This window comes from Octodon degus, unplaced genomic scaffold, assembly GCF_000260255.1.
Source record: "Octodon degus isolate 3935 unplaced genomic scaffold, OctDeg1.0 scaffold00078, whole genome shotgun sequence".
Lineage (NCBI taxonomy): Eukaryota > Metazoa > Chordata > Mammalia > Rodentia > Octodontidae > Octodon > Octodon degus.
The window spans coordinates 7,460,041-7,471,313 of NW_004524654.1; the positions used below are offsets into that span (position 1 = coordinate 7,460,041).

At 44.7% G+C, this 11,273-nt stretch overlaps 1 protein-coding gene, 1 non-coding gene and 1 pseudogene across 3 annotated transcripts in view; 1 reads left to right on the forward strand and 2 right to left on the reverse strand.

Annotated features, from left to right (window-relative positions):
• Positions 1-9,553, reverse strand: part of Commd1 (copper metabolism domain containing 1) — a 194,361-nt gene extending 184,808 nt beyond the window's left edge. The window contains exon 1 of one of the 2 annotated variants that reach the window (XM_004636172.3): positions 9,350-9,553. In XM_004636172.3, the coding sequence (XP_004636229.1) occupies positions 9,350-9,526 (177 nt within the window). In that variant the 5' untranslated portion in view covers positions 9,527-9,553. The remainder of the gene's footprint in view (positions 1-9,349) is intronic. The other variant, XM_023720845.1, reaches the window with a different exon arrangement.
• Positions 5,685-6,499, reverse strand: LOC105742839 (annotated as a pseudogene).
• Positions 9,554-10,738: 1,185 nt separating the features above from the next.
• Positions 10,739-10,845, forward strand: LOC111818059. Its single transcript, XR_002822128.1, has one exon. It is a non-coding gene; the product is annotated as a U6 spliceosomal RNA (small nuclear RNA).
• Positions 10,846-11,273: the final 428 nt, after the last annotated feature.

Sequence of the window (11,273 nt, forward strand, 5' to 3'; positions counted from 1 at the left end):
AAATAAAAAAAAATTAAAAATAAAAATAAAGGAGAAAGCAATAAAAAAAAAAAAATACTAGATCAGACTCGTAGTGATCCACCTATTTACAGCCTCCAAAGAGCAGGGATTATAGGCACGCATGTGCCACCATGCCCAGTCTCAATTGCTACCTCAGCATGCCCTACGGGGTGGGTCCGGCACAGCAGGCCTGGGAATCGAACCCCTGACCCCTGCGCCTGCTGACCCCTGCGCCTGCTTGCAGGTGCTTTAATCCACTGAGCTACTTGGCCAGCCCCTGTTTGTTTTTTTTTTAAAAGGGGTCTCACTATGTAGTCCAGACTGGCCTCAAACTCAGGCACTCCTCCTTCCTCAACCTCCCAAATGCTAAGATTACTGGCACAAGTGCTTTCATGGCTGGTTGGGGCCCAGTTTTTAGACAGCTATCACTGAACCAATTTCTATGCGTAATTTACATAGTTCCAAATATGAAAATTATGACTTTATTTTAATGTAGAGAGGGTCTACAGGGTCTCACTACACAGATTGGACTTGTAGGGATTCTCCTGTTTTCAGCCTCTCAAGGGTCAGATTATAGGTGCACCACCACGCCCAGTCTCAATCACCATCTCAGGGCACTGCAGGGAGTGAGGCCAGCACAGCTAATGGAACCCCAGCCACTGAGCTCTGCCTGAGCAGGCGCTTTAGTCTGCTGAGCTATCTGGCCAGCCCTGAAACATGACTTTAACAACAGACATTTGGGGCAAAGGCAGGCAAACTTCTTGTGAACAAGCATTAAGAGGGTAAATATTTAAGTATTCTGGGCTGGGGAGATAGCTCAGTAGAATAAGCACTTGCCTGGCAAGCACAAGGTCCTGAGTTCAATCCCTGGTACCACCAAAAAAAAAAAAAAAAAAAAGGATTCCACACTTTTTTTTTTTTGTCTTTTTGAGACATGGTTTCACTGTGCAGTTCAGGCTGGCCTTGAACTTACTTCGTAGATGAGGCTGGCCTCAAACTCTCAGTGATCCTCCTGCCTCAGCCTCAAGAGTGCTGGGATTATAGGTGTATGCCACCACACCTAGCTCAACTCTTACTATAATTGACTAAAGCTGCTACAGACAGGATGTAAATGAACGCATACGGCAATATTACAAAAAGACTTTATTAAAATGAATGCCATGAAGGTTTAACTTACTGGCAGAACAACTGTCTAATATGTCTGAGGCTCAACAAATTTTTATTAAATGTCTTCCATATATCAGGAACAGTATTAGGTATTGCTAAGGTTTATCTCTAGTTGTTCCCCTCAAAGCATCATGTAGTGATAGGGCAGCCAGCTTCTAGAGTTTGTGATTAATTCATGATCCAATGTTGGGATTATGGGTGTGAGTGATACACCTAGCCTAAGGCACACAGCCTGAAGGTAATACAAAGAAGGGAGAGGCTATTCCTCTGCCCCTGCTCCTTCCTTTTTGCTCTTGCTGTTTTGCAGTTTTCTGCCACCATGAACTGCTGCCTTCTGCCATTTGCCACCTGTCTTTGAGCTAGCCAAGTATGGACTGAAACCCTCACACAGGGCTTCCTTAATTTTGGGTGTCAGGTATTTTGTCCCAGCAATGAGAGAAAAGTAACTGAGACAGGTATTAAGAACAGAGAAAAACATAATAAGGTCTTGCACTTTTAATGTTTGCATCCCAATAAGAAAGTCAACAAATAAATTAACATAATTACATTTAGTAGTAATTTTGAAAATAGAGCATGGAATGGAGCAGGAGAAAGTAAGGTTCTTACTAGATCAGGAAGTACTCATAGGAAATGACTTTCGGGTAGAAAATAAATGAAACAAATGAATTATCCATGTGCATGTCTGAAGGAAAGGCAGCACAGGCAAAGACAAGTACCGCTAAAAGGATGAAGAGGTTCACAAAGTAACTAACACATATAAATAAAGCATGCTAGAAACCACAAAGTGAGATCACAGAAGGGTGAGGTTATATAGGAACTCATAAACTAATGCCAAAAAGACTACATTTTATTCTAAGTCTGATGTAAAGCCATGAACAAGAAATGGGATGATCATCCGCACTCACTCCATGGATAAAGGGGGAGACCTGGCTCCTCCACACTCTCCTCCTAGCTGACAATAGGTGTATTAGACAATTACAGCCCCACATGGTTTGGGACTTGTGCTCTCTTCCATCCTGTCACCCTTGCAGAGCCACGCTCAATCTATACACTTGCACGCATTTCTAGATTTCTATATTAGGATGTAACATAATTCAAAAGTCATATTATAATGATAGAGTGAAATGGATAAACTGACACAACCAAGGCAGAACTGAGGGGGGAAAAAAAGAGTACATTAAATAACAGAAAATAAGAATTGTTATTAATAATTTTTGGGGCCTGGGAGATGGCTCAGTGAAATAAGTGCTTCCCTGGCAAGCGCAAGGGCCTGAGTTTAATCCCTGGTTCCGCAAAAACAAAAAACAAACAAATAAATAACAGAAGAAATAAAAATTTTTATATTAGGAAATTCCAGCAAAGATATATAAAATCACCAACAGAGGGCAGTAATGAGTAAAGAATAAAAATGAACAAAAGTTAAGGTATCCTCCTGTTACCAGCTTTCTCTATAATTCCAATAAACTAGAATTTAGAGATATATCTACAAGTTTAAAACCAGTGACAAATAATGAAAACTCATACCTACAAGAAGTTTAAATTCAAAAAAGATTAAAATGGCAGTGTATAGCAATCAAAGTACTGTATTTATATAGGATGTCATTTCTAACTCCTGATTTCACTGCTTGAGTGCTTATCAAAATAAAAACTAGAGGCAAATGGCCTGCTTCATATATGTATGAACAAATGAAATGTTTGCCCTTTTGTGATTAAGAGGCAAAGCTAGAAAAGTACCAGTCAGGTCAGGCAGAGACCATTATTCTAAGAATACCTGGTATGCTGGTTTGTTTATTTGTTTTAATGAGTTTAGGACAGGGTGGACAGGGTGCACAAGGTGTACAGGGTCTCACTACATAGATCAGTCTCATAGCGGTTCTCCTGTTTTCAGCCTCCCAAGTGCTAGGATTACAGGCGCACACCATGCCCAGTCTTAATCGCCATCTCATCGTGCCCCAGGGCAGGGCCAGCACAGCATGCTGGGGATCAAACCCCAGCCTCTGTGCTCTGCCTGAGCAAGCACTTTAGTTTGCTGAGCTATCTGGCTGGTCCTTTGGTGTGCTGGTTTTTGTTGTACCAGGAATCAAACTCAGGACCTTGTGCTTGCCAGGCAGGTGCTGCGCTACTGAGCTATATCCCCAGTCCCAGGGAGCTCCATTCTGAGTAGAAAGCAAGGGTCAGTACAGATGCCAGGAATGCATAGTACTAGGTTACAACATGAAAAAAAAGCTACAGCCCAACAAGCACCTGAACCTGAACTATAACCTCTGAAACATATTCCCAAGCAGCTAGCAACAACAAAGCTGTTAACAGGATTGGAGTTTGGCTTAGTCATAGAGTGTCTGCCTGGAACATGAGGCCCTAGGTTTAACCCCCATCAGTCCTCCCCCCAAAAAAGGCTACTACAAAGTGTGCTGTAGTCCCTGCTGGTGATTATACATCCTTTCCTTCTTTTCCTCCTACCCGTTATCTTTATTCATTTTCTTCACAGATGATGATTTTCCACAGATGATTCAATGAACTCTGCTGTCATCTAACCATAAATATCCATACTCTGTGAAAATAAAGGTGGCTTCATTTTTTTCTTACCTCCTCCACCAATCTTTCAGTATCTCCACATTGTGATCAAATGGGACTATCTACTATTTCCTAAACATGCTCTACATTTTCCTGCCCACTTCTGCTATTTTTTTACTCTAAAATGCCCTTCATATTTGATCCTAATCTCAGTCTAAAATATTCTTCCCAGGGCTGGAGAGATAGCTCAGCAATCTAAGTACATGCATGGCAAGTGCAAGGACCCGGGTTCAATCCCCAGTACCGTATGCCATGCAGGCCCTGGAACCACTGTCCCAGCGACCAAAACCAGGCATGATGGCACACTCCTGCAATCCCAGAGCTGGGGAGGCTTTGAGACAGGAGGATCACTACAAGTCCAAGCTGTGTGTACCAATAAAAAGATTTCTGGGGTCGGGGAAATGGCTCAGTAGAATAAGCACTTGCCTGGCAAGCACAAGGGCCTGAGTTCAAAACCCCAGTTCCACCAAAAATAAATAAATAAATAAATGATTTCTTAAACATAATAAAGTAACATAGTCTTCACATTCTTTAAGAACAGTAAACATGACATATCCAAAGAGATTGCCAGGAACAATTATCTCTTTTCTGTCCACAATTGCTTATTCATGCTTTTTACAAATACTACAGCACTTTTTTTTTTCTCCTGAGTCAGGGTTTCACTTTGTAGTATAGGCTGACCTTGAATGCACTATGGAGTTTAAGCTGGTCTCAAACTCACTACAGTCCTCCTGCCCGAGTCCTAGGGTGAAAGGCATGTGCTAACACACCTAGCTATAGCATCTTTACATCTTATTTATTTGTGCATCTTTCCTCTTATTGCAGATGGACATTCTAGCTCTGCTCAAAGATTTTTTGTTTAAAAATGTTTGTAAGCGCTGGCCAAATAGCTCAGCAGATTAAAGCGCTTGCAAGGGATTCAATCCCAAGGCCTCCATGCCGGCCTCACCCCTGCAGCATGCTGAGACAGCAATTGAGACTGGATGTGGTGGTGCATGCCTGTAATCCCAGCTCTTGGGAGGCTGTAAACAGGGGGATCACTACAAATTCGATCTAGTACTGAGAGCCTAAACATCCTGTAGACCATTCCCTAAAATACAAAAAATAAATAAATGAAAATAAAAATGTTTGCTACAGGAATAGTAGCATATATCTGTAGGACAAGCACTCTGGGGGCTGAGGTAGGAGGATTATGAATTAGAAGCCAGTCTAGGGTATGAGCAAGTTCAAGGCTAGCTTGGACTAAGTAGAACACTATGTATACAGACAGTATAAACAATATCTTCTTAAGATCTGTTCCTCAGGGGAAAAAAATCATGTTTGCTTCCCTAAAAACATTTCTTTCTTTTTCTTTTTTGTACCCTTATCTTTATTTGGGAAGAGGAGAAGGAAATCCCTGGGGTGCCGCCCCCACACTGCTGGTCCCAGCTAGACTGACTTCCCTCCTTTAGTGCTGGGAATTGAACCCGGGGCCTTGGCGCTGAGCCCCATCCCCAGCCCCTTTGTGTAGTTTCTACTTTGAGACAGGCTCTTTTAAGTCACTAGGTCACCCAGCTTGGGCTGGACCTTGAGACCCTCCTGCCTCAGCCTCCCAGGGGGCTGACAGGCATGAGCCACCATGCCTAGCTCTGACCCCTTCTTCCATGGGGCAGGGCAGAGGATGGGGTGGGCTGGGAGCGACTCCAGCTACTGGAGCAGTTGTAGGGAGCAGAGTGGTCCCAGGGCAGGGGCAGATTCGGGTAGCCCAGGTGGGGAAGGGGCTGGTAGCATCGAGTACATGCAGTGCCAGGGTGGGCGCTATAGCTTCATCTGAGGGCCTACATGAAGCCAGATTGTCTGGTGTGCGCCGTAGGGGCGTGTGGGGCACCAGGATGCTAGAGGCTTTGCTCTGCACCCTGCGGGACAGGGTCTGGTCCCCAACTCTGGCCAGCCCTCAGCTTGCCTCAAGGGAGTGGGGAGAAGAGTGGGAGAGCCGGGATGGCTGAAGAGGAGGAGATCTAAGGGTGGCTAGCAAGCAGCCGGCAGCGGCGGCGGTGACCGTAAATACTACCAGTGTCGCCCATCCCGAGCGGAGCTGTCTGGCTGGGGCTCTGCACGCCTGTCTCTCTGTGCCTCAGTCTCCCCTCCTGCCCTCCCGATCCCAGCCACCGCAGCCACCGCCTAGTCAGACTTCTTGCCATCATCCTCCTGGTGGGTGTCGCCGTCATGCCCGTTCTTGTCTTCCTTAGACAGGTGAGCCTGGGAGCCCAGCGCCGTCAGTGACAGCAACCCGGTGCCCGCGTTCACGGCTGGCAGCGACGGCGGCTGCAGCCCCACGGGCAGGGGCATCAGGGGCGTCAGGGGCAGCGCCAACGCCTGCAGCTGCGACAGCTGGTGAGCCTGGAGCTGCTGCCGGATGATGGAGTTCAGCTCCGGGACAGTGACCTGCTTGGCCCTCTCGATGGCGCCCAGGACCTGCTGTTGGTGCTACTGGGAGACGTAGGGCAGGACTTGGGCACAGATGCCGTTCAGCCTCTTGATGATCTCCGCCTGCTTGTGCATCTCGATGTTCAAGCCGTAGGACATCTCGTATGACGCAGTGACGCTGCATCTCCGACTTCTCACTGGCCAGCTTGTCACATTCCAGCTTCAGGCTGTGGTACTGAGCCTGTAGGAGCTGGAACTCGTCTTTGATGCAGTCGCAGGAGTCCAAGGCGGTGAATGTGAGCTGCTGGGGGAGGTGCGAGGAGCCCAGCACATGGGGAGGGGGCGGCCGGGGTCACGCACTGCCCTCCCTGCTAGTCCTGTCCTACGCAGCTGCGCCACCCACCTCAGCTGCGCCACCCACCCTCGCCGCCAGCACCCCACTTCCTGGGCCCTGTTTACATTTATTTCTTGATGTTACTTACAAGGTAAATAGAGATTAAAAACACATGTTATGGCTGGACAGGGTGGTGAGTGCCTGTAATCCCAGCACTCAAGAGACTAAGACAGGACAATAACTGTGAGTTTGATGCAAGCTAAGGCTATATAAGTGAGTTCAAGGCCAGTCTGCATTAGATGGTGAGACCCTGTCTCAAAAAAATAATAAATAAATAAATAAAAATAAAATAAAAATAGATGTCATCCTTAGCCTATGGTCTGATCCTGCAAATCAAATAGCTGTGCAAATCCTATGCCTCTCGGCAAAGGCAAGTGGTCTGAGGCCTACTGTCAATACCAAGAGCCAAGCCAGCTTTGCAACCCAGAACCACTCAAAAAGCTTAAGTATCCTGAATTTAACTCTGTAATGTACTTCAAGGGAAATGAAGAAAGTTTTCAAGGATTCTCTTCTGGGCATCTCACAATTTTTATCTCATAATAAGACAGAGCTCAGGGCTTGGGAGATGGCTCAGTGGAATAAGCACTTCCCTGGCAAGCACAAGGGCCTAAGTTCAATCCCTGGTTCCTCAAAAAAAAAAAAAAAAGCTCAAAATATGTTCTACCTAGAGAAGAGTATGAGTTCCTAATCTCTGGAGATCCTAAGACATTGTCTACACATATGCTGTTCTTGGACTGTCATTCTTCACCTTTATCCCCATGAGCCTAGAAAATACCTCAAAAAACTGTACTTTTTTTTTTTTTTCAGAACCGGGGATTGAACTCAGGCCCTTGCACCTGCCAGGGAAGTGCTTATTCCACTAAGCCATCTCCCTGGCCCTCCTATACAATTTTCTAAACATCCTCTGATTACTTAAGAATAAGATTTGAAAGAAAGAGGAGGTATTCAATAGTGATTTATGGGGCCAGCCAAATAGCTCAGTGGATTAAAGTGACTGTTTAGGCAGACACAGGAGCCAGGGGTTCAATCCCTGGGCCTGCTGTGCCAGCCCCACCCCCGGGGTACATTGAGATGGTGACTAAGACTGAGAATGGTGGCAAGCGCCTGAAATCCCAGCACTTCAGAGGCTGTAAACAGGACCACTACGAGTCCGGTCTATGTACAGTAGTGAGACCCTGTAGACCCTGTACTAAATACAAAAAAAGTGATTTATGATATCAACTAATATTATTTAGAATGTGTACAATCATACCTATCACTACTTACATTTCCAGGAAACAATGGTTTCTGTGAAGTAGCTGCTCTGTTGTTTTTGTTTCCTGCATTCAAATCCTTTATACAAAAGCAGTTAAAAAAATAATTTTTTAAAGTAAGGGTTGAGGATGTAGCTCATTGGTATAGCATATGCATGTGCAAGACCATGGGTTCAAATTCAAAACATCAAAAACAATATTACAGAACTGCCTTTTAAAAAAAATATAAACAGTATGGTGGGCACACACTTGTGATCCCAGCACTTGGGAGGCTGGAGGTAGGAGGGTTACCATGAGTCCAAGGCCACAGTGAGTTCAAGGCCACTCTGAACTACATAGTCAGACCCTGTCTCAAAAAAACAAAACAAACAACAAAGGCAACTTTAGCTAGGTATAGTGGTCCACACCTGTAATCTCAGAACTCAGAAGGTGGAGTCAGAAGGATGCCTTCAAAATTCAAGGGCTACATAGTGAGTTCAAAACCAGCCTACATAGTCAGCCTACTGACTATGTAGTCAGCCTACTGTGTCCAAAAAAAAAAAAAAACAAAAAAAAACAAAAAATAAAAACGTAAGTAATTTTGAAACAAGTAGCAAATGTAGATGAAATTCCAACACTGACTTTAAGCTAAATGTGATTTGTGGCTGTTTATAGACTCACAGAAACTTTTTCCTAATCTTCAAAGGACAAATAAAATGGTAATTTCCAAACAGACCAGAAAATAACAAAAATCACTATTTTTACAGTACATCTTTACAGTACAGTTTGGCACTACTGTATTACAATGACTAATTCTCCCTTTGAATCTGAGTGCTCCAATGCTATGGGCATTATCTAAATGTGCCTATGGAATACTTGAAATGTGGGTAATTCTAAATAATGTGTAATTGAAGTGAAAATTACACACCCTACTCCAAAAATTTAGTAAAGCAAATAACAAAAGCTCAATACTTTGTATACTTAAATACGAAGTGACAACACTTGGAATACACTGAGTTAAGTAAACATTAAAATTCATCTTACCTACTGTCTGTCTTGAATCCTTTCACTGACTGGTCTTACCTGATATATACTTTGACTTCCAACCGTTAAATATAGTCTCTTAAACCTACAGCACACTGCTTTAACAGGTGTTTGCTCTAATACTAATACAGCACTTATCCTAGCAAATACTAGCTCACTTTACTTCCACCACCCAGGAAAACTGGTGGACGACCTATTGCTCTGTTCACAGCGCTCGCGCGCGCACACACACACACACACACACACACAGTAAAGGAAACTGGAAATTGTTACCCGCACAACAGATAGGAAAGATGTGCTGTTGGGGGGTAAAAGGTGTTGGACAACACTGGAGATGGTGGATCTTCAGCAGAAGCATCACCCTTAGGAAAGTGGAGACAACGCCGCGAGTTCCTCAGATCTGAAGGGGGGCAGCGTGGAGGCCTCGGAAACAGCAGTGAGAAGTGAACCCTCTTAGAGGGGTAAGAGAGGGGAAGGGGAAGAGTCTGAAAGCTGGGGCGAAGGGGCTGGTTCAGCGGCTTCAGGCCAGTACCTTAAGAATCCCCCTCATTTTCGCCAGAAACGGACGGAACTCCTCGGGCGACACCTCTGGATAAAGTTGGCTCCGCAGCAGCTCCTCTGTGATGCCTGGGTGTCCATGGAAAGCGTCCTGGGCCAGGCCGCTCAGCAGCCCACTCAGGGACTTGCCTCCCTCAAGCTCCCCCGCCATGGTTTGCGAAGGCCCCGCCCCCAACAGCTGAGCGCGGCGGCGCCACGGCGGCCGAGAGGAGCCTAAATAGGCTGGGCAGACACGCGAGCACTAAGGAAGTGGAATCTTCCAGGGAGGGTGTCGCCCTTGCGCTTCTAAGATTTCAATTAGAATAATCTTGCTTCCGCTGATTTCCTTCATCACTCCAAAACTTACTCAAAGGAAATGTTGTTTGATGGCAATCACTTGAAATGGGGTAGCATCCTGTAAGTGTGAGTCTAACTTTTGGACGGTTGTCTCTGGAGCCAGGATTTGCCAAAACATTAAGTGAATAGGATCCACCACTCAGATCTAATCACTGCCTACTCCTTATCTATTGACCGTTTGTTTAAGAATACTTAAGTAACTCCTGATACTGTAACTCACTTGCTTACTTCCTCCCTCTTGCCCCCTACGCATACTTCACCTCCATACCACGGATTGAACTCAGGAGAGTTCTACCACTGAACTATATCTCCAACCTTTTGTTTTTGTGTGTCGGTACTACTGGATGTTATGGTTTATGTCTAGATGTCCCCCCAAAGTCCCGTGCAGCCATGGGGGAGGCAGGTTTTTCAGAGGTGCCTGAATCTAGTTTGTGGTCGATTCATGGGCCAATTCTGGAAGTAAGATTGTGTTACACCACCCCTAAGGTATAGCCCTAGGGCAAGTAAACTATACACACTATAAGGGACAGAAAGTGTCTTATCTTTTCACCTGTTGCTTTGTCCGTCTTCCACTGCCATGAAGAGTTGCCCCTCTGCCATGTGCCACCCTGTTTTGGAACCAGCAGATTATGAACAGAAACCTCTACAAACTGTGAACTAAATAAACCTTTTCTCCCTTAACTTTAGGGTGGCAGGTATTTTGTCTCAGTAAGGAGAAAATTAACTAAGACATTGACCATTGAAATCAGGACCTCCTGCAAGCAAGGCACGTATTCTTCCACCAAACTTATGGAGCTACACTCCCAATTCTTTCATATTTAGAGACAAGGTCCCCCTAAGTGGCCCAAACTGAACTGGAATTTGCAATCTTCCTGCCTCCATATCCAGAACAGCTACAATTGCAGGTGTGTGCCACTACATCTGGCTTAGTTTTTGTTGTCTTGTTTTGTTTCCTTTTCCTAGTATTTTGACATAGGCTGTATGTAGTTCAGACCCAAACTCACTGTGTAGTTCAAGACTTAACTCAGTGCTCACTTCGGCAGCACATACACTAAAATTGGAACGATACAGAGAAGATTAGCATGGCCCTTGTGCAAGGATGACACGCAAATTCGTGAAACGTTCCATATTTTTTCAGCTATAAAGAATGATAAACTCGAAGCCTTCATATTGAAGTGGATGCCACTTGAACATATACTCATAAGTGAAATAAACCAGACACACATGTGTAAATATCGTATAGTTTCCCTAGTATAAGAACTCAAAAGAAGAAATACAAATAGAAAGGTATAATACAAGTAAAAAGAAAGCAGGAACTCGAGGACTAATTAAGAGAGGGAAAGGAGAAGAGCTAGGAAACATGACAGTGACAAGTCATACAGTTATATGTACAAGATGGGCAAGACAATGATCCTGAGAATCTCCAGAAGATTTTTGTTTTATTTTGTTTTGTTTTGTGGAACCGAGGATTGAACTCAGGTCCTTGTGCTTTCCAGGCAAGCACTTATTCCACTGAACCATCTCCCTGGCCCCTCCAGAAGATTTTTGAATCTAGCAGTTAA